This window comes from Panthera pardus, unplaced genomic scaffold (genome assembly GCF_024362965.1).
Source record: "Panthera pardus isolate Hobbes unplaced genomic scaffold, ASM2436296v1 HiC_scaffold_15, whole genome shotgun sequence".
Classification (NCBI taxonomy): domain Eukaryota; kingdom Metazoa; phylum Chordata; class Mammalia; order Carnivora; family Felidae; genus Panthera; species Panthera pardus.
The window spans coordinates 15,009,141-15,032,605 of record NW_026526710.1 but is presented as its reverse complement, the minus strand read 5'-3'; the positions used below and the strand labels follow the sequence as shown (position 1 = coordinate 15,032,605).

General features: G+C 39.2%; 1 protein-coding gene across 2 annotated transcripts; it reads right to left on the bottom strand.

Moving 5' to 3' along the window:
• Window positions 1–1,419: 1,419 nt before the first annotated feature.
• Window positions 1,420–23,150, bottom strand: ZNF280B (zinc finger protein 280B). 2 transcript variants are annotated; one of them, XM_019467073.2, is made up of 3 exons: window positions 23,013–23,150; window positions 22,141–22,198; window positions 1,420–5,865 (listed from the first exon to the last, which is right to left on the bottom strand). In XM_019467073.2, exon 3 carries the CDS (start codon window positions 5,791–5,793, stop codon window positions 4,159–4,161), a length of 1,635 nt encoding a protein of 544 aa, XP_019322618.1. In that variant the 5' UTR covers window positions 5,794–5,865; window positions 22,141–22,198; window positions 23,013–23,150; the 3' UTR covers window positions 1,420–4,158. The 2 variants fall into 2 exon arrangements, with proteins under 2 accessions (XP_019322618.1, XP_019322619.1); XM_019467074.2 differs by lacking the exon at window positions 22,141–22,198.
• Window positions 23,151–23,465: the final 315 nt, after the last annotated feature.

Genomic DNA, 23,465 nt, shown 5'->3' with positions numbered 1-23,465 from the left:
ATGAAAACTTTAATAAAAATGAAAGTATGAATCAAAATATTTAAGACTCAAAGCTGTAAACAAAGGTAGGCAAAGTTTAAATCCTTTATTAAACAAAAATAAAGCTGTTAAATGTCTTTATAAAAAAAAGAAAAATCCTAAAGAAAATAGAGGTGTCTAATGAATCAAGACAAAAATAGGGAGGGGCGCCTGGGTGGCTCAGTCGGTTAAGCGTCCGACTTTGACTCAGGTCACGATCTTGCGGTACATGAGTTCGAGCCCCGCATCGGGCTCTGGGCTGATGGCTCGGAGCCTAGAGCCTGCTTCCGATTCTGTGTCTCCCTCTCTCTCTGACCCTCCCCCATTAATGCTCTGTCTCTTTCTGTCTCAAAAATAAATAAAACGTTAAAAAAATTTTTTTTTAAAATAGGGAACAAAAAAAAAATTAGTTGGGATAATAAATCAAGGGTTGTTCCTTGGAAGAGTAAATCAGAAACACTGATAAAGCTGTGGCAAATCTAATGAGGGGAAAAGGAAATACGTTTTAATAATAGAAATGAGAAAAGGAATGGGATTCTGAGTAGAGAGGATAATATTCAACCCCAAGTGGAAATATTACTTCAGGAAAGGAAGGTTTCTAATAGAGAAGTATGAATCAGGCTGAGCAAAACCTTTCTGATAGAAAAGTGTGAATCAGGCTGAGCAAAACCTTAGGTTAGTAAAGAAAATGTAAATGATTGCCTCAATAGATATTGTAAGCTATCCAATAAAACTAAGCAATTTTCTTTAAAAATTCTAAAGACAGAAATTAAGCAGTATGTGCATTACCTTTAATGGTAAAGCATTTCTCACTAAAACCAAGAACAAGAAAGCTCATTTACATATCACTGTTTGGAAGTTCTGGCCAATGCAATACGGTTAAAAATAATTAAAATTGGCAGGAAGGCAAAGAGTGTACATAGTGGTTATCAAATAAAAATTAACTTAAACTAAAAATATGCCATGTTATTGGTGAAAAGATAAATAACGAAAACTTTTTTTTTTCAAAAAAGCATTTTATTACTATAATTGCTATTTTACTTACAATTTTTGGCAACATTAACAAAATAATAAATTTTATCTGAAAGAACAAGCAAGCAAAATAGACATGGAAATTCACAAAAGGCAATAACAAAATAGTAATCTTGACAGATATTCAATATATTTGTAAACAAAACAAAGTGACATTGCCTTAAAAAAATATAGAGGTATCAATAGAAAAACAGAGAAAGCTCCTGAAAGAACTCAACTCACTATATTCATTGTCTTTTGGTTGCAGGCACAGAAATTGACTCAAGCTAGCTCAATTCTAAGGTAAGCAAAGCTTTTGATGATTATCTCTTCCTAGCTTTTTGTGAAAACCTAGGAAATTTAACCAGATTGGAGAGGAAAGGAGTGGGGAGGCTTAAAGTGCCTTTAGCAGGGAGGAGGAAAAAGGTATCATTTCATTGTCAGTATTTTTTAAGAACACTGGTGAAGCTCAATAAACTAAAGGAAGTGTCAAACAATTAAGCGAGGTAGCAAGTCATGCAGGCCTAGGAGATGAGCATTCTAAGAAAGAAAGCAACAATTGCAAAGTCTTTGGAACAGGAAAAAATATGATTTGCTTGAAAAAAAAAGCAAGGCCAATGTGTCAAAAACAGTCCACCAATGGGGAAAATGGTAGAGTAGCATGGCAGAGAATGGAAGAGCAAGAGGAGGTAGACAGGGGTCGTATCACTCAACCTGTAGTTGGCAATAAATAACAATTTGTACTCCTTAGGGGCATACTTTAGTTAAATAGCAAACAACAGTTAACAGTGTTGATAATACCAAGAAACCACAAAAACAAAGAACTAAAACATTTCATATTTTTACTGTTTTCAAAAACAGAATTTGTTATACGAACAGAACAAGGGAGACAAGTATGCAGAGGTCTGCATATCTATTTATACACAGAAGTTTCCACCTGAGACTAGAACAACTGTGCGTGCACACACACACACACACACACACACACACTCTCTCTCTCTCTCTCTCTCTCTCTCTCTCTCTCTCTCTCCTTCTCTCCACCTAAAACAGGTTCAGGCTGAAATATTAACAAAGTGCCTCGGCCCAAGCAAACTAACTGAAAAGGCCTAGTAAAATGTTCAAAGTGCAAATCAATCAATCATTGAGCAAATAAATACAACAGAATCTACATTCAGGAAGTTCTCTAAAACATGGACAGTATACTCACAACTATTTGTTATCTGTAGTCCTTCCTCCCCAATTCTAGAAGGGATGCAAAGCCCCTGATGACTAACCATTCCCAGCTTTTTGTAAGGCTTAGGGAATTTAACAAGACTGAGGAGGGAAGAGGGAGGAGAGATAAGATGCTTTGAAAGAGGAGAAAGCAACAGAAAACAGGAAAGACTTCTCCCAGCTCAGGTCTATAGACAGCATCCTAGGTTCCTTAAGTGGTGCACAGAGGCTTGTAGGTACCTGAGTCAGAGGTGGAAGAAAGAAGGGACAGCACTGGAAAATGCCCAGGGACACTCAATCCTGGGAACCCACAGAAGTAGTCAAGGGTGTTGATGTTCAGGAACCAATACTCAGATGGCACTCCAGTTACGTAAGAGTCCTTGGAAATGGCAAAGGGAAAAGGTTCACAGTATAGTCACAGATTAGGCAGTTAGCCAGCTGAAGGACAGGAACTCTAAAACGTAATACTTAATGAAATTAATGGGACATTTCTTGCACATAAGAGTGTGGCAAGGAAGACCCAAACTCACATTAGTTTGATAAAAAGGGAAACTATACACACAAGAGAGTAACTGTTAGCTGTAATACATTCATGTCCAAGGCAAGTTACAAACTTGCAAATTTCACATGTTCAACAGGGGTAAGATACATGTACATGGGAAAATACCAGGAAAAGCCCTATACTGGGTTTAATTTTACTCAGTCACCATGGGTTACTACTTTTATCCACTGTACTTACTATTCTTGGGCAACTCCCATTCCAACTTAATAGTAAGAGAGCTAAATTTAGCCCAGTCCTTGAACTAGGTAGATACCATTTGTTTAGCTCTTTTCAGTTCAAACTATGGGTCTAGTGCAGTTCAAACTATGGATGTCTGGGCTTCTTTCCCTGGGGAAACTTTATTTGCTGTACTGCTGCAGCTGAGAGGTATATGGCTAATTTATTCCAACCAAAGGCCAGCCAGACGAGAACAAACTGAATTCCTCTTTGGATCACTCAAGTGGAGCTTCAGACTCTAGCCCCCAATCTATTCATTACCCCTTCTTCTCCATTTGAAGCCAATTGATACACAGTAATTATTTCATGTCTGCAGGAGCCCCTTGCCAAACATCCACGTTTTATTTTAATACTTTTGCTTCCTTGGATGTTCTTGTGCTAGGAAGACACTCTGAGACTGCTCTTTCTCTCTGCCTTGACTCCCAGACTGGAGTGAGCGAGAGTGTGTGTGTGTGTGTGTGTGTGTGTGTGTGTGTGTGTGTGTGCGCGCGCGCGCGCGCGCGTGTGCACTGGCACGCCTCTCCCTCAACCAGAACAATGAGTCTCCACTGACTAATCTTCCAGTTTCTGATTCCCATTCATGACATACCTTCTTCAACTCCACCCTCATGCTCTCAGAGACCGATTATTTTAAACCAGCACAAGAGAGACACTTCTAGGGGCTCAGCAGCAAATGGGACCATGTTGTAACAGTCTACGTTGTAACAAAGTCATTCCAGTCTGACTACAGTTAATATTGAAATCCTCAAGACATGGAAAAAGTTGAAAATAAAATTAAGTACTTAAAGAACTCTAGATTCTATCTGCAGAAGTTAGAGCTTTCAAACTTACAAGTAACATGAAATATCAAAATAAATAGGTTTCCACTTTTTTTCTCTCACACACACATACACACACAAAACACCTTTTATATGTTAAGCTAGATACAGTTACACGAAAGCCAGGTAATATATTTTAAATAACATCTCAAATTCATATCAGACAGTACTGTATTTCATGAATTTAAAAAGAAACTCATAAATAACTCATTGGTTTCACTATGTTTGATGCTACTGAATAATGTATGGTTTGTATTTTTTATTTTTATAGGGTTTTTGACTTTGATTGAAATACCTGCTTTACATTTACTGAAACTTGAATTAACGAGGTTTTTTGGAAACTTTACTCTTAGACCTGGGGGGTGACGGTTCAGAATCTGACGTGCTCACAGTAATGGATGCTACTTCCACTGATTCTGGGTGAAGAGGTCCCAGTGACACTTGAATAACAACTTTTGTTTCAGGAGGCAATCCTTCCAGTTGCTTAGGCTTCTTAAACATTTGATGACACTGGGTCTTGTGCTCCATTTTCTCCTTGAAAGTTAAAAACTGTAGCCGGCATTTGGAACAGTGGTGAACACTCTTTTCCCAGTGTCCCCTATAATGACACATGTATGGTGTTGCAGTTTTGAAAATTTTGAGACAGAATGGACAGAGCAAGTTCTTAGTGTTTTCATGGCAAGTTCTGAAATGTGTTTCCACATCAGCAAAGGCTGATGATCTGTAATTGCAAACCTGGCACACATAGGGCATTTCACCAGGCTTATGATTGTCCTTCATGTGCTGTAAGAGAATTTGGTCTGTTTTGAATGACAATTCACAAATTCTACAGACAGTGGAGGGCTCCTGGGTAGTGTGTACACTTTCAATATGGCATTGCAGCTGGAAGGGAGTGGGAAACTGTCGGTGGCAGTGCTGGCAGGTGGTGTAACTTTCCCAGCTGTCACCCCTCTGCTTCTCAAGTTCCAAATGGTGTTTCATGTGATTCATAAACTTGACATTCTTTAGAACTTTCAAGCAGCTGAGGCATTTAAAGGTTGTGTGAGTCTTCTGTTCTGGCTGTCCATCTCCTTTATGCTGCCCATAATAAAAGTCACGAAGTAATATGACCAGACTTCCTTTCTTGGGATCAACAACCTGGTTTTGACTTGCTAGTCTCAAAAAATCTGTTTTTGCTTGTCTATTTTCCTTAGCAGGATCTGTAGGCTTGAAATGAACACTGTCCTTTGGAAAAGCTGTTGGAAAAGGTGCTCCATTCTGAACATGGCTTAATGAGGTATGAACACTGTTTGAGGGTGTGCTTTGCTCAGCAGTCACTGTATGAAAGATACCTGAAGGGGACAAAGCTGAAGCATGTCCCCCTATGATTCCATCACTGAGTTTAAGCCTTTTGGGATTTACATTGTTTACTTCAGCAGTAGAAAGTTGCTTTGATATGCAAGGACTTTTATTCATACCTCCTACAGAAAGTGCTGCTCCACCTGGATGCTGCAATGAATTTGTGAATGTAATCAAAGGAGAACATAACTCTGAAGAGCTATTAGGCACGACTTGTGGTGAATTACTTTTATAATCAGGTTTAGACAAAGGCTCAATAATAATAGGACTTTCTGTTGATCTTGATTCAGATTCAGAAACAGGCAAGGCAGTCACTGCTTCTGACACAGGGGTCACATGACTTATAGGCTGCAATTTGCAAGTAGTACCTTTTCTGAGGTGACCATACTTTTTTCTCCTTGAACATGAACCCGGGGTGACTCTGTTCAAAATGTTTGAAACGACTGGTTTTGAATTTGAAGTCACCCCAACAAAGATCAGCTCAGCATCATCATTTACATGTTCTACCCCAACAAAGATCAGCTCACCATCTTCATCATCTACCTGTTTGGTTTCTTCTATGTTCTGCTGCGGTTCTGGCTCTTGTTCTTCCTCACATAATATACATGGTTGTTCCATTTTCTAATTTTTTTTTTTTATTCTTGAAGGTGTGGCCTCAAGTCCCAGTGTTTTCTTTATATAAATTGCCACCTAAGTACAAACATACTACACATCAGTAAGCACAGAAAAATTCATTACCTTATTTCTCTCCAAAACCCTAAGGTAGTTATAAACACTCTGATTTTATAGATAAGGACATTAAGACTCAAAGGATAAATTACAGCTTAAAAGCTACTGTTACAAGTCTGTGCAGCTCCAGAATCACAGCTTTGCTGATTATGATTTCTTCTATTTAAAAAAGAGGAAAAACTTCTAATAACTAATCTCTAGATAAAATCACATGCAAAGGATACACTACTTTATAAAGGCACCACTCTGCAGTGTATAGAAACATGGGCTTTGGAGTCAGAAAAGAATTAAGCTGAAATTCTAAGTCAGCCATAAACCAGCTGCATCTTTCTTTGGCAAGTTCAAAACTTTTAAATGTGTTTCTGTATCCTAAAGGCAAAAATTCTTATTTCTGGGGTGCCCAGCTGGCTCAGTCAGTGGAGCACACAACTCTTGATCCTGTGGTCATGAGTTCTAACACTGGCTATAGAGATTACCAAAAAAAAAAAAAAAACTGAATAAAAAAAACTTAAAAAAAAAAAGTTCTTACTTCTCTGACTTAAGGCAATAGCTCGTTTTAAAAAGCATCAACCATTCAATGGCACCTTTTTTTGTAGCAGAATTGAAGAAAAGTTTGTATTAAATGAACATCTCAATTGATTCATACATACTAACTTCATAAATATTAATACAGAAGTGTCAAATTCAAAGAACAGAGTAGGAGTACCTCACACAATCAACAAATTGTATAATTCAGTGTCAAATGCTTATCACATGCCTTAGCAAATTAGGAATGAACTCTCTTGATAACCTCATCCCACCTCAAGGCCTTATAGTCTGTTCACTGATGTGTCCTCAATTTATCCCTCTAATCCTGACTTCCCCACTGAAGTCTCTTCTCCACATGGCAGGCAAAATGATTCTGTTCAATCAGATTATATCACTGCTCAGCTCAAAACACTCCAATGGCGGGGCGCCTAGGTGGCTCAGTCGGTTAAGCGGCCGACTTCAGCTCAGGTCATGATCTCACGGTCTGTGAGTTCGAGCCCCGCGTCGGGCTCTGTGCTGACAGCTCAGAGCCTGGAGCCTGTTTCAGATTCTGTGTCTCCCTCTCTCTGACCCTCCCCCGTTCATGCTCTGTCTCTGTCTCAAAAATAAATAAACGTTAAAAAAAAAAATTAAAAAAAAAAAAAAACACTCCAATGGCTTTCTGGTTTGCTCAGTAAAAGACCAAGTGCTTCCAATGTCTGCAAAACCATGCTTCCAATCCTATATACTGCTCCTGCAGTTATGTCCTACTCCTCTCCCCTATCTACTCACTCTAACCACACTAACCACCTTGCTTTTTCTTAAACATATTAAACACTTTACCTTGAGCTTAGAGACTTTCATCTGCTGTCCTTCTAATATGCATGCTCATCACCCAGATACCTGCATGGCTGGCTCCTCACCATCTTCAGACTTCTGTTCCAAGTCTTCTCAAAGAAGTTCTCAAATAATCCAACCAGCTGCTAATTCACATTCCCAATCTCTCTTCCATTCCCCTCACCTTCAAGTCCTTATCACCATCTAACACATTATTAACTTTATCCATCTTGGTTCTTTTCTACTGCCTACCCAGTAGAATGTAAACACCAAAGGACAGGGATGGTCTTTTGTTGACTACTGTACCCCCAGCACAAAGAACAGTACCTGGTACAACATGGGAGTTCAACAAATACAGAATTTGTTAAATGAGTTAATGGTAACTATCATTAATAAGAACCTTTTTGGTAGAACAGACTGTATGTACTCCATTACTTCCACATTTTCTATGATTTAGTTTGAGAGCCTTGCCCATGTTAGATATTCTGTGGGCCAATGAAGGATTGAAAACTGCTAGCTTTTTACAAACATTTTTTCCTCACAACCCATAGTAAAAAAAAAAAAAAAAAAAAAACAACAATGTATACAGAATCTCACTACACACATATAAATAATAATTGTTTTACTAAATGGGATGCTTATTCTAATATTTTCTATTTTTTTTAATTGACCATGACCCACAAAATCAATTATGACTCATCAATGGCTCACTACCAGTGGTTTGAAAAACACTGGTTTTAAATTATGATTCATAAACTCACCAACTTCTGAAAACATAATGTCAGAATTCATTGTAGCCCAATATGGACACTTCAAATCCAATCTATAAAAATTAAATTGGCATCTAATATATGTCATGTACTTCTCATTAACTTAATCAGCACATCAGCATATAATTTTGGAACACATAGATATTTAATCTTGAAATGTGTATACCTACTTGGAAATAAGTCAAAAAGGAAGTAGAATATTAAGTAGAATAAAAATTATTTATTCTTTTCTACACTTATTTCACAATTATATTTTGCTTGCCCAACCTGGTCTGGTCTGACACTACCAAGTACTAAGAAGAAAAGTGGTGAATGCATGAAGCTTACAGTCTAGTGTGTCATGAATAGTGATTACAATTTCTTAATTTCTTTTTTTTATGTTTATTTTTGAGAGAGAGAGACAGAGTGCGAGTAGGGGAAGGACAGAGAGAGAGGGAGACAGAGGATTCAAAGCAGGCTCTCAGCTGTCAGCACAGAGCCCAACGTAGGGCTTGAACCCACTATCTGTGAGATCATGACCTGAGCCAAAGTCGGAAGCTCAACGAACAGAGCCACCCAGGCGCCCACAACTTCTTAATTTCTTAAAACTGAGACCAAGTGTAATTAGGAGATATGCTAATGCAAGAAAACATAGAAGTTTGTTTTTTCTTTTTTAAATTTTTTTTTTTTTTTTAACGTTTATTTATTTTTGAGACCGAGAGAGACAGAGCATGAACGGGGGAGGGCCAGAGAGAGAGGGGGACACAGAATCTGAAACAGACTCCAGGCTCTGAGCTGTCAGCACAGAGCCCGACGCGGGGCTCGAACTCACGGACCGCGAGATCATGACCTGAGCCGAAGTCGGCCGCCCAACCGACTGAGCCACCCAGGCGCCCCGAAAACATAGAAGTTTGAAAGCACTGCTCTTTAATCAATGAAAATTGGTTTGGTATGTCTATATTCAACTTCAATCATCTAACTCCAGGATAATGCCACCTAACCCAGTGTTTCTCAACCTAAGCACCACTAACATGTCTGGACCAGATAATTCTTTGTGGGGGAGAGGAGTGCTGTTGCATGCATTTAGGATGTTTAGTAGTATCCCTGACCTCTACTTACTAGATGACAGTAGCAATCCCTACATGTCCAATCAAAAATGTTCTTATGGGAGGGATGCCTGCATGGCTCAGTTGGTTAAGCATCCAACTTGGGCTCAGGTCATGACTGCACCATTCATGAGTTTGAGGCCCATGTGAGGCTCTGTGCTGACAGCTCATAGCCTGGAGCCTACTTCGGGTTCTGTGTGTATCTCTCTCTCTCTGCCCCTCCCAGGCTTGCTCTCTCTCTCTCAAAAAAAAAATAAAAATTTAAAAAATAAATAAATAAAAAATAAAGCCTAGAAAAGTTTATACTTTTACTTAAAGTTACCTTAAAGTAAGGTCTGGAGACAGCATTAAAATTCATGATTCCTGAATTCTAGTTCTGCGTTGTCCCCATGAGAACTCTGACTTAATTCATGTCTGAATTTCTGGTGATGTTGCTATTAATTGCTTAGTCCCTAAGAATCAAAGAGTCTCACTGGATTCATTTTTATTCTCCTTGTATTTTATAAAAACTGTTCAAATCTCCCCAACCTCCATCAAATTACTCAAAGAAACTTCTTCTAAGTGGTTCTAAATAACTTTTAAAGCATTAGTCTTTCTAACTACCTTTCATTTCCATTCTTATTAAAGCACCTCCCCACAATTTCTATGTTTAGGTCCACTGGTTACTTCATGTTTTTACATCTGCACTAGGCTCCAAATTGTCTGGTCTCTCTGTCCTTCAAATTATGACCAATTCCATACCACCACTAGATGAATCTTAAAACACCTCTGTAATTATATCACTCCATTATTCCTACATGTTAAATGATTCCTCCAATTCTAGAGAATACATTTTAGGTTATGCTACATGCTGAACTGTGTCCCTCCAAAATTTCTGTGTTGAAGTCTTAACCCCCAGTGTGATGGTTTCTGGAGATGCGAACTTCAGGAGATAATTAAGTTTAGATAAATCATGAGGGTGGGGCCCTCATAATGAGATTAGCGCCAAGAAGAGCTATCAGAGAACTTGCTTCTTCTTTATCTCCCATCCACTGTGTGAAGACAGAGTGAGAAGGTGGCCATCTGCAAGCCAGAAGGAGGGAAGCCAATCAGCTGGCACCTTGATCTTGAATTTTCCAGCCTCCAAAACTATGAGAAATCAAATCCTATTGTTTAAAAATAGTAAAAATAAACTAGGTTCCAGTAACAATGCCAGACTTTCCACCCAACTGATCTTGGAAGGAGTTTTAGCTGTTGACCATGCTGATTAACTTTCCAATCATTCGAGATGAAAAGTTAAGAGAAAGAATCAGACCTAAAGTGAATAAACTAATGAATGAGTTCATTTAGAATAAGAATTACATTAGACCATGGGAATTTTCTTATCATTTCTCCTCTGGTGTCCTTATTTTCTATTTAGAAACTTAAGATATTGGAGTAGGAAAGCTGGACATGCCAAAGACCTACTACATCTAAGGAGTTAATCCTCAAAAATCACTTCATATCCCCCATCAAGGAAGCTGCCAAAAGCTGTAGAAGGAGTTAATAAGAAGATTTCATGCCAAAGATAGCAGAGAAAGCAGTAGGTGATAGATAACTCATCTCCTAGGTTATTCCTATGAATTTTAACAACAGCCCTTTTAGTGGATCTTTGTTATAGCCACACACCAGCTTTTTTAAGGCACCAGTCTTTCTTGAGAACCTTCTTGAGATCAGACTAACAGGACTCCTCTGTTACCTATCCTCACCATCTTCCCTTGCTCCTGACTCTTTTCACCCCACTAGTGCTCCTCCAGATTCCTACCCCTATTCTTTCCCTACCCACGGCATTCATGTCTCTTCCCCACCAATCTTCTTTCCTTCTCTTCCACTGATCCCACACATCTGCTGCCTTAAAATTTAATGCCCATTAAACACAGATCCTTAGAAGAAATGAGAGGCTCACAGGATCATCCTTAAAACTGCAGTAGACATTTACATTTCACTTTAGGGCAATGAATAAAAATAAAAAATTTTTTTCATAAATATTTGTCCATAAATAAGCTCACAATAGTTGGAGGAGTGTAAAATGGGGTCTAACCTAGCTTGGGAGTCCAGGAAGGGAACAACTATTAAGCTAAGGTGGTTCTTTATCAAAAGACATGATTATTTCTATAGACTGGACTCAGAAAAATCAATAATTTATAGACCTTCAATACCAATTTCCACTCTATCTCTCTGACCTCTTTTCCCATTATTCTAACACTCATTCACTCCAATCCAGCCACAGTGGCTTCTCTGCTGCTCCCTTCAGTTTCTGCCTGAAACTCTTATCTCCCAGATATCCTCATGGCTAACAGTTCTATCTCCTTTAAGTCCACGTCCAAACTTACCTTTACCATAAGACTTGTTCTGATCACCGAAACTAAAAGTACAACACTCCTACCTACCCAACATTCGATCCTATGACTCTGCTCTATTATATTCTTCCTGATTTCATAACATCACATTCTATATCACCAAAGAACGTATTTATTATATTCACTACCTTTCTTTCTCCATTGGACTCGCAGTTCTTTCCACTGGAAAAGTTCTGTTTTGTTTTTAGCTTGTTTTGTTTTTATCTGTTTGTTCACTGATTTCTCCCAAAGTCCTAGAGCAGTCCTGGCACGTAAGTCTTAAATATTCGTTAAAGGAAAATGATTTTCTAGGAGTTAGATATAAATTCAACAAAGGATGGTGGGCTGAGGGAAGGTGTAGGAAATGTTCAAATATGAGGAACAGCCAATTTCCTTCAAGTCTGGGAACAAATGAAGTGTACTATTTTTAAAAAATTTTTGTTAACGTTTATTTATTTTTGAGTGAGAGAGAGATAGAACACGAGTTGGGGAAGGACAGATAGAGAGGGAGACACAGAATCCAAAGCAGGCTCCAGGCTCCGAGTTGTCAGCACAGAGCCCGATGCAGGGCTCAAACTCATGAACCGTGAGATCATGACCCGAGCAGAAGTTGGATGCTTAACCGACTGAGCCACACAGGCATCCCTGAAGTGTACTATTATAGCAAATGTGAGAACCTTGAAATCCTGGAACTCAGGAGAATGACTACAGTCAGGCACTTTCAGTCATTTTCCCTTTTTCTTCCTTTCATCCCAAGAGCACCATGTTAGTGTTAAACACATCTTAGTGAATACACAAAGTAGATATGAGAATGGCAGTTCAACGTAAAAGTGGTGGTTAGTTCAGAAGTTCTTTCTCTAAGACTGAGGGTTTAGAAAGGGTTTGGAAGTATCAGATGAGTGGTGAATGATTTAAACGGAGGTTGCAGACAGCCATAAAAAAGAGAAGTTTAAAAAAAAAAAGAGAACGTTAATTTGTTAAATGCCAGCAACAAAGTGAGGCTATAGGAAATGGTGGAATAAGAAACTACAAATATTTCCTCTGTCATAAAAGCAAAGAGAACAATAGCAAAAATTGTCCAAATCAAGCTTTTTGGATCCTGGAAATTAACCAAAGGCTTGCAAAAATCAGAGGATTTCTGTGGAAGACAGTTTGGCAGTTCCTCAAAAAGTTAAACACTGAATTATCATATGACCCCACAGGTCCGCTTCCAGGTATATAGATCTTTTGAAAAGAGGTACCCAAACACATGTAAAGTACATGCATGCTTATAGTAGCACGATTCACAATAACTTAATGGTGGAAATAACACAAATGCGGTATACACAAACACTGGAATATTAGAATCATAAAGGGAATAACAGCACCTCCAGGTTCACTGTTGTATTATTTACAACAGCCAAGATACAGAAACAACCTAAGTGTCCACTGGTGGATGAAAAAAAATGTGGTATATACAAACAATGGAATATTATTCAGCCATAAAAAAAATGAATGAAATCTTGTCATCTGCGACATGATGGACCTGAAGGCATGATGCCAAGCGAAATAATTCAAACAGAGAAAGATAAATATATTATCTCGCTGATATGTGGAATACTAACAACAACAACAAGCTCACAGATACAGAGAACAGACTGGTAATTACCAGAGACAAGGGAGGGGGGCAAAATGGGTGAAAGGGATCAAAAGGTATAAACTTCCAGTTATAAAATAAGTAAGTTGTGGAGATGTAATGTACAACATGGTGACTATAGTCAATAATACTATATTGCATATTTAAAAGTTGCTAAGAGAGTAGATTTTAAAAGTTATCACAAGACAGAAAAAAATTTTTAACTATGTATGGTGACAGATGTTAACTATACTTATTATGGGCACCATTTCACAATTTATACAACTATCAAATCATGTTGTACACCTGAGACATAAACATATGTTAGATGTCAATTATACCCAATAAATGGAATTTAGTATTGATACATGCTGAATAAACCCTAAGAACATGCAAAGTGAAAGAAGCCAAACAGAAAAGTTCACATATTTTATGATTTCATCTACAGGAAACATCCAGAATAAGTAAGGCCACAGAATCAAAACACAGATTGGTGGTTACCAGGGGATAGAAGGATAGAAGGGGAAATGGACAGAAAATGCTTAATGGTAAAAAAAAGTTTTACTTTGGAATGTTTGAGGTGTTTTGGAACTAGATATAGGCGGCAGATGTACGACACTGAGTGCTCTAAATGTCACTCAATCTTTCACTTTAAAATGACTGATTTTATGCTATGTAAATTTTACCTCAATATATTATTTTTTTTAAGTTAGCTTATTTATTTTTGAGAGAGAGAGAGACAGAGCAAGTGGATGAGCAGAAGAAGGGCAGAGACAGAGGGGGAGAGAGAATCCCAAGCAGGCTCTGCACTGTTAGCACAGAGCCTGATGCAGGGCTCAAGCTCACAAACCATGAGATCATGACCTAAGCTGAAATCAAGAGTCAGACACTTAACTGAGTGAGCCACCCAGGCGCCCCTCAACATATTATTTTTTTTTTAACATATTATTTTTTTTTTAAATAAAGACAGGATATTACTACCAACCACACAGAAATTAAAAAAAAAAAAATCTAAGGGAACACTATAAACAATTCTCTTCCAACAAATTAGATAACCTGATGAAATGCGCAAATTCCTAGAAAGACATAAATTACCAAACTGACTCCAAAAGTACGAACTGACCCAGAATAGATGACTCCAAAAATATGGACTGACCCAGAATATATGAATAGATTCAAAATATATGAATAGATCCAAAATAAATAAAGAGACTGAGTTAGTAATCAAAAAAAAAAAAAAAAAAAAATTCCCAAAAGAGAAATCCAAGATCAGATGACTATCCTGGCAAATTCTACCAAAATAATTCAAGAAAAATTAACATTAATCCTTCAACTCTTCCAAAAATTAGCAGAGGAGAGAAAACTTTCCAGCTCATTCTATGAGGCTAGTACTACTCATACCAAAATTAGACAAAGATCTCACACACCAAAAAAACATTATATACCAATATCTCTTATGAGTAGAGGTAAAACTCCTTAACAAAATACTATCAAACACAATTCAATAACACATAAAAAGAACTGTGACCATGACCAACTGAGATTTACGTAAGAAATGCAAAGTTGGTCTATTATACGAAAATGAATCAACATTATACCATTTTAGTAGAAAAAAGCCAAAAAACCCACATCTGCCTGCAAAAAAAGCACAATACAAAATCTAGCACCCTTTCATGAGGGAAGAAAAAAAAAAAGCACTTAACAATTGGAAAGAGAAAGGAACTTTCTTACTCAGACAAAGGGCATCTGTAAAAACCCGACAGCTAGCATCATACTTCATGGTAAAAAGACTGAAAGCTTCCCCTGTCAGATCAGGAACAGGACAAGGGTGTCCACTTCTACCACTCTGATTCAATATTATATTGTCCTTTAATGGGACATTAGGCAAGAAAAAAAGTAAAAAGGCATTCAGACTGAAAAAAGAAGTAAAACTATATTGGAAAAGACATGATTTTATACATATAGAAAATCCATAGGAAATCTACAAAACAAGTATTAGAACTAATAAACAAGTTCAACAAGCTTGAATACAAGATCAATATAAAAAATCAATTATATACTATATATATATACTAGCAATAAACTATATACTATATACTAGCAATAAACTATATACTAGCAATAAACACCTTGAACTGAAATTAGGTAAACAGTTCTATGTACACTAACATTAGAAAGAATAAAATACTTAAGAATAAGTTTACCAAAAAAATTGCATGACTTTCATATTGAAAACACTGAATTATACTGAATACATTACTGAGGCAATTAAAGAAGATCTAAGTAAATGCACACATCCCATGTTCATGGATAAGACTTAATACTGTTAAGATGGCAAGACTACTAATCTATCAAAACCCCAGCTGGCTTCTTCACAGAAATTGAAACTCATATAGAAATGCAAAAGACTCAGAAGAGCCAAAACAATCTTGAAAAAACAACTGAAAACTTCACATTGATTTCAAAATATACTACAAAGCTACTGTAATCAAGAATATGGTACTGACATGCAGATAGAAACACAGATTAATGGAATACAATTCGGAGTCCAGAAATAAACCGATACACTAACAGTCAACTGATTTTTAGTGAAAATAGCAAAATAATTAAGTGGGGAACAGACAAGTCTTTTCAACAAATGCTGGAACTACACAACCATATGCAAAAGAAAGAAGTTGGACCTCTGCTCACACCATACACAAAAAATAAAACAGATTAGAACTAAATATAAATTCTGCCCACAGAATTGGAGAAAATAGGGGTGCCTGAGTGGCTCAGCTGGTTAAGCATCTGATTTTAGTTCAGGTCATGATCTCATAGCTCGTGAGTTCGAGCCCCACATTGGGCTCTGTGGTGACAACTCAGAACCTGAAGCCTGCTTCAGATTCTGTGTATCCTTCTCTCTCTGCCCCTCCCTCCCTCATGCTCTCTCTCAAAAATAAACATTAAAAAAAAAAAAAGAATGCAAGAAAATATCTGTAAATCCTATTTGTGACAAGGGACTTATATCCACAATACATAAAGACTTCTTATGTCATTAGAGTAAAAAGACAACTCAATTTAAAAAATGGGCAAGGGAATTAAATAGAGATTTCTCCAAAAATGATAAACAAATGGCCAAGTATATGAAAAGATGTTCAACATACCAGTAATCAGAGGAATGTGAATCAAAACCACCATGATATATCACTTCACACCCCTTAGAATGCCTACTATCAAAAAATATAAAAATAAACAAGTACACCAGAAAATAACAACTTTTCGGCGCCTGGGTGGCTTAGTTGGTTAAGCATCCGACTTCGGCTCAGGTCATGATCTTGCAGTTCATGAGTTTGAGCCCCGCATAGGGCATAGGGCTCTGTGCTGACAGCTCGGAGCCTGCTTCAGATTTTGTGTTTCCTTTTCTCTCTGCCTCTTCCCTGCTTGCACTCTGTCTCTCTCTCTCAAAAATAAACAAACATTAAAAAAAAAAAAAAAAGAAAAAAATAACAACTGTTGTCAAGGATGCAAAAAAAGTAGAATCCTTATATGCTGTGATTGGAATGTAAAATAGCACAACTGCTATGGAAGACAACAGAGGTTCCTCAAAAAATTAAAATAGAACTACCATATGATCCAGCAATCCCACTTCTGGATACACATCCAAAAGAAATGAAAGCAGGATCTTGAAGAGATCCTTGCACACCCATGTTCACAGCAGCACTGTTCATGATAACCAAAAGGTGGCAGCAGCCCAAATGTCCATCAACTGATGAATGAATTTTAAAAATGTGATACACACATACTATGGGATATTATCTAGCCATAAGAAGGGATTCCTTCACATAGGACAACACCCATGAATCTTGAGGACATTATGCTAAATGAAAAAAGCTAGTCACAAAAAAGACAAATACTATATCAATTTCACTTACATGAAGTATCTAAAGGAGCCAAAGCAACAGAAAAGAAACAAAAAGTGGAATGGTGGATACCAGGGTCTAGGGAAAGAGGGAAAAAAGAAGTATGTTATTTAATGGGGTGGATACAGAGTTTCAATTTTGTAAGATGGAAAGTTCTAGAGATCTGTTTTAAAACAATATGAAAAAAATACAATGCACATATATTTAACACTTAAATGGTTAAGACGATAAAATTTATGTTACCTGTTTTACGACAAAAAATTTATTTTAAAAAATGAATAAAAAATATGAATAGACATTTCATCAAAGATATGCAAATGGCCAATAAGCACAAGAAATATTGCTCAACACAATTAGTCATTAGGGAAATGTAAATCAAAATCATGAGATACAACTTCACATCCACTAGGTTGGTTATAATCAAAAAGAGGAACACTAACAAGTGTTGCAGAGAAATGTGGAGAAATTGGAATCCTCATGTGTTGCTGGTAAAACTGCTATAAAATGGTCAGCCACTTTGGAGAACAGTTCGACAGCACCTCAAAAATTAAATACAGAGTTATATGCTCCAACAATTTCACTCCTAGGTATATACCCCAAAGAATTGAAAACATAAGTCTACACAAAAATTTGCATAAACACAAAAATTTGCATAACAATGTTCACAGCAGCATTAAAAATAAAAGCCACAAAGCGCAAAAAATCCAAATGTCCATTAACTGATAAATGGATAAACTGTGGCATAACCATACAATGGAATGTTATTCAGCAATGAAAATGAATTAAGTACTGCTGTATATGTGTGATATGGACGAACCTTGAAAACATGCTAGTGAATAAAGCCAGACACAGAAAGGCCACATACTGTATGACTCCTCTCATAAAATGTCTACAATGGGTAAATCTATAGAGACAAACTACTGGTTGCCACGGGTTGGGAGGAAAAAAGAATGAGGAATGTAGTAGGTTGAATAATGGCCCACCAAAATATCAGATCCTAATCCCTGAAACACATATATGTTACCTAATTTTGGAAAGGGTCTTTGAGATGGGGAGATTACCCTGGATTATACAAATGGGTCCAAAATACCATCACAAATATCCTTAAAAGAGAGGCAGAAGGAGATTTCATACATACACCAGAAGAAAGCATTGTAAAAAGACTGGAGTGACATGGCCACAAGCCAAAGACTGCCAACTGAAAGAGGCCAGCACTGGATTCTCCCCTAGAGTGTCAAGGGTAGCATGGCCCTGCCAACACCTTGATTTAGGCCTCCAGAAGTGAGAGGGAATAAATTTTTGTTGTTTTAATCCACCAAGCTTGTGGCAGTTGGTTATAGTAGCCACAGGAAACTAACACAGGGCTTTAGGGTTGATAAAATGTTCTTGAATTAGGTAGCAGTAAAGACTGCACAATTTTGTGAATATAGTAAAAATCATTCAATTTTGCACTCTATGGAGTAAATTGTATAGTATGTGAATTATATCTCAATTAAAGAAAAAAAATTCCTAGCAATAGGCTGGTGTGACCCCCACATCCTAACAAGTGATACTAAATTTTCAAAGCCCCTAACCAGACTCCATTCATGTAACAAGAGTTAGGTAATTAGGATTATGGTAATAATGCAAACTAATCTAGCCAAGAAAAAGAGTTAAACTAGTATCACAGAGCCAATGTACAAATATGTAGTGGGAGGTATACCTTCCCAGGGATGAATGGATATCTTCTTATAGAGTGGACATCACCCTGATACTAAGGACTTAGAACACCGACTTTATTATTAGGATTGCTAAATATCCTAATTTGACCAGGGCAATCCAGTTTGACCTGTTGTCCCTATGTATTTTTTAAAAGTGCCACTTTTTACTCTTAAAAACATCCCCGTTTGGGTGATAAATTAGTCAACCTAATTATAAGGAAACTGGACGTTGTGAAAGTGGAAAGCAAATTCTAAGCACGCCAGGTGGGCCCTATCATGAATCGCTATATAACATGTATCTCCCTGCTATTGGGAAGCTCCCAGGGAAAATAATACTGGTAAGACTTCCACAGAGCATCCATATTTTGTTTTCAAATATATACAATACTAATGCTTAAGCTGAACTCTCAGAACTCTATAATTCAGTGTTACTCAAATGACTGATTTATACATTTAAAGGAAAGAATAAGGAATGCACCTAGGAACACTTGTCATTGACACATAAGGAACTTACAAAGGATAAGGTTAAGATAACTTGTGTTCCAATTTTTTCAGTGTTATGAAACCAAAAGATGAAGAAAGCTTCTATTCTTTTTTTCGTATCAAATTGACCCTAACATAATATTGCTGTATTAGAACTCCTGGGTCCAAAGAAAGGAGGAGGGGGGAGTTTTTCTTTTTTCTTTCTTTTTTTCCCTAAGAAATTAGGGAGAAATTGTTATTCTATGGAAAGATCACCCTAAAAGGTTCTATGTGTGGTCATACATATAATATTGGCAATGTCCTGATGTTCACAATTTTGGATGAACTGCAACTATAAAACATACCAAATCAGTAGAATCAGAACATACCCCTATTCACAAAAGACTAAGAAACAAAGAAATGACACAGGAACAGAATGATAACTGCACAGGTCTGACAGCCTCCTAACCACAGAGAAAGGGGGAGGGAGAAGGCTCAAGATGGGTGTTTGTAAGGAATCTGAGTATTAGTGAGTGTTTGGTGAGCCTACCATGTGCCAGGTACTGGTCTCGGTACTGAAGATACAGTAGCGATTGAAACAAAGACCCTTTCTTCAGGGAGCTGACACTGCAACAGACGTAACTGGGAAATACATTTAAAAAATATATACATATAATGTTAACACATGTAATATTACAGTATTACACATTACATATTTTGATATGTAAATAATGTAACAAAAAACATATAAAATGTTATGTTATTATATGTGTATATACATACGCATAGAATTTCAAATGGTTATAAATACTACAGAGAAAATAAAACAGGAAATGGGCCAGGTAGTATGGAGGCAGGCTGGTATCTGTATGGCATGGTTATGGAGATCCGAGAAAGAATTCTCCAGCAGAAAGAAGAGCAAATACAAAGGTTCCGAGACAAGAGCTTGTTTACCAAATTTAAGGACCGGTCAAGAGGCTAACATAATGAGCAAGCCAATGTGAAGGAAATGAGGTCAAAAATGAGTTCACTGTAGTACGTTAATGTAGGCCATTCTAAGTTCTTTGGTTTTTACTCTGTGACAGGTCACTGGGAGGTTTTGAGTGAGGAGTGATATGATCTTTCATTTCAACAGGATCACTCTGCTGCTCCTGGAAGACGGAAATCATGTTAAGAGACTACTGAATTAACAGAAACAAACAAAAAAAAATGACTGTACTAGGAGACAAAGGTACTGAGATGGGGTCAGGTTCTAGATCAAAATCCTGAAGGCCCACAAGATTTGTTGACAGACTAACTGGATTTGAGATGTGAAGAAGAGGATGACATATATAAGGGGTGATGCTGAGCAGGTAAATATGAGACAGAACTCAGAGAATGACCTGGGCTAAGTACACAGATTTTGGAGCCTTTGGCATATAATGTTATTTAAAACACAAGACTGAATGAGATCATCTAGGGAAAGAGGTCTGATATCCAAGCCCTCAGGCATTCCATTGGTTAGAGGTCAGGAACATGAGAAGAAACCAGAAAAGGATATGAAAAGGGAACAGTTACTTACAGCCAACTGTGGTGGGGGTGGGGGTGGGGAGGTGGTAAAGGAGAATGGAGAAAAAGAAGCATGCTGCAATCCAAATGAAAAGTTATTTTCAGGGAAGAGGAAATGAACGACTGATAAATACTGCCAATAGATCACATAAATTAAAAACTAAAAATTGACCATTGGATTGAGCAATATGAAATTCACTGGTGACCCTGGCAAGAGTGGATTTAGAGAAGAATGGGAAAACTGGAGGAAGCAAATATGGACAACTCTGGAGAAATTTTCCTATAATGAAAATATGAAATAAAATAAGCAGATGAGGGATGTGTAATCAAAAGATGGATTTTTTAATGAGAGGTACTATTACAATCAGTCTGTTTGCTGATGAGAATGATCCAGAGAAACAGAAAACTTAACCCAGGACAAAGAGGAGACTTGCTCGAACAATATTCCTGAATAAACAAAAACTGCTTGGATTTAGCACACAAGGGGAGGTTTTGCCCTTAGCCTGGAGCCAAATAATTGACTCATAATGATAGGTGAATATGGAGAAGAGTTGGAATGGTGGATAAACGGGTATGGGAGCCACCCTCCAAGATGGCCCCAAGTGAATCTTGCCTCCTGTTATTTATTCACACTCTTGTGTAGTCCTCTCCCACACCATCACAGGGCTAGCCTATGTGACTAAGCAAATACAGAAGTCCTGGTTTGTAACTTCTTCAAAAGGCTCTGTACTTCATCTTGGGTACAAGGTTTCTCTTGAATCACTCACTCTGAGGGAAGCCAGCTGCCATGACGTGAGCAGCTCCGTAGAGAGATCCAGAGGGAAGAAGTGATCCCCTCGCTACAAGTCAGGTGAGAAAGCTTAGACATGGATCATCCAACAAAAGTCAAGTCTTGAGAGACTGCCAATCCAGCCAAAAGCTTCACTACAACCTCCTAAGATACCCTGAGCTAGAATCACCCAGCTAAGCCAGTCCTACATCCTACGCTACGACAAACGGCGAAATAAACATTTCTTAAATTATTAAGTTTTGAGACAATGTGTTACACAGCAATAGATAACTAACTATATAATGGGTCTCACTGAGCTATATACACAAGTTCCTGGGCCTAGAACTTACTTATTGTTGTGCCTACTGGCATGAAATGAATTCCTATGGCCTCCCCTACCCAATCACATTCAATTATTTCATGAAATAAAGCCCTCAAGGAAAAGGGTATAGAAATGAACAAAACTAACTCTATGTCACCATTCTTAACCAACACACATTACCCTGAAGGAACCACTTTAGTACTTTACTACCTTAGCTGAAATCTTAGGTATGTGTATCAACCCATTTTAGCCTCCTGCCAGCGTAAAGGAAAAAGAAAGTCAGTTTCACACAGCTTAAAATCTACGATCCTGAAGAAAAAAGACACAATCTTGGCCGTTACTACAAAGACCTTTCATCTTACCTCAGGCGTGCACTGAAACTTCTAAGAACTTGAGCTACTCCAGGCAGAAGGTCACATCCTTGAGGCAACCAGAAGGGAGGGTTAGGGTTACTTCCACGTTACAGGAACACTTTACGTCCCACTGACTATCTGACACTACCATCTGGATGTGTCTGAAGCATCTCACACTTAACCAGAAAAGAAAACTGGGTTCCTTTCTCCCACACCTGTTCCTCCCATCTACCCTCTCTCCGTAAAGAAAGCACTGTGCCTGCCAACCGCCCAAATCCAAAGCCTGGCAAGCACCCTGGGTCCTGGCTGTCAGGGGGCCTTCGTTAGCGTGCAAGGGTCTGAGGTAGAGCCCAGGCAGAGACACAGCGCACAAGAAAACTAAGGCGCTGAGGGAGGCGAGAGAGCAATAAATGAATTTGAAAATGCCTGAATCCCCTTGAAAGGGTCTGGGCCACAGACGTCCAGAACGGGGAGAGGGCTGGCTTGCGAGGTTTAAACGCGCTGAGTTTCAGAAGCGACCCCGGCGGGGCGGGCGAGGTGGGCCGCGGGCGGGGAGGGTGTCAGGAAGCAGGGCAGGCCCCTTCTCCAGGACGCCGAGGCCGGGCCCAGGCCTGGGGGATGGGGCGCCCCGCCCGCGTGGGGGAGGGGAGGCCTCCTGAAAGGCGCCCGCCAAGATCGGGGGAGGGGGTGTGCGCACCCGGGGTCGCAGGACGCGGCGGGGGCCGCTCACCCGACACTCCCTTCAGAGGTCGCGGCGCAGGGACAGGCCTCTCCGGCAGGGCGAGACCGGGAGCGGAGCGGCCCGCGAGACTGCGGCCGCGGAATCCCTCCCACCTCCCCTCTGGGAACACACTACGGCCGCGCCACGCCCCCGTCCTTACCGGCCCCTGTCCGCGGCGGTCGCGGAGCAGCCGGAGGCGCACCGCCCCGAGGTGCTCCCCAGGCGAAGCCCGCGGGGACGACGCCTCCTCAGGGCCCAGGCGCCGCCGCCGCCGCCGCTGCCGCCGCCTCCGCACGCGCGCCCGCTGCGATCTGTGATTGGCCGCCAGGTGCGGGGCCCGAGGCCGGCGCGGCTCTGGGCGCTGCGATCTGATTGGCGGCGAGGCCGGGTCCGGCGCCTGCGCGCGCTCTGGCGCCTCTGCTGGTGATCCCTGGGCGCAGGGTCGGGGTGAGGGGGATGAGCGCCGCCGCTGTCACCCCGCGTCTTCGGAAATGTCTTGGGAAGTCGAGGTTGCAGAGCGGGCCGGGGTTCAAGGTCAAGGGCGGGCTCCCAATCCATCAGGGGATACTTTTGTCAACTTGGAGTTGAGCTCCCACAATCCTCTCAGGTGTGC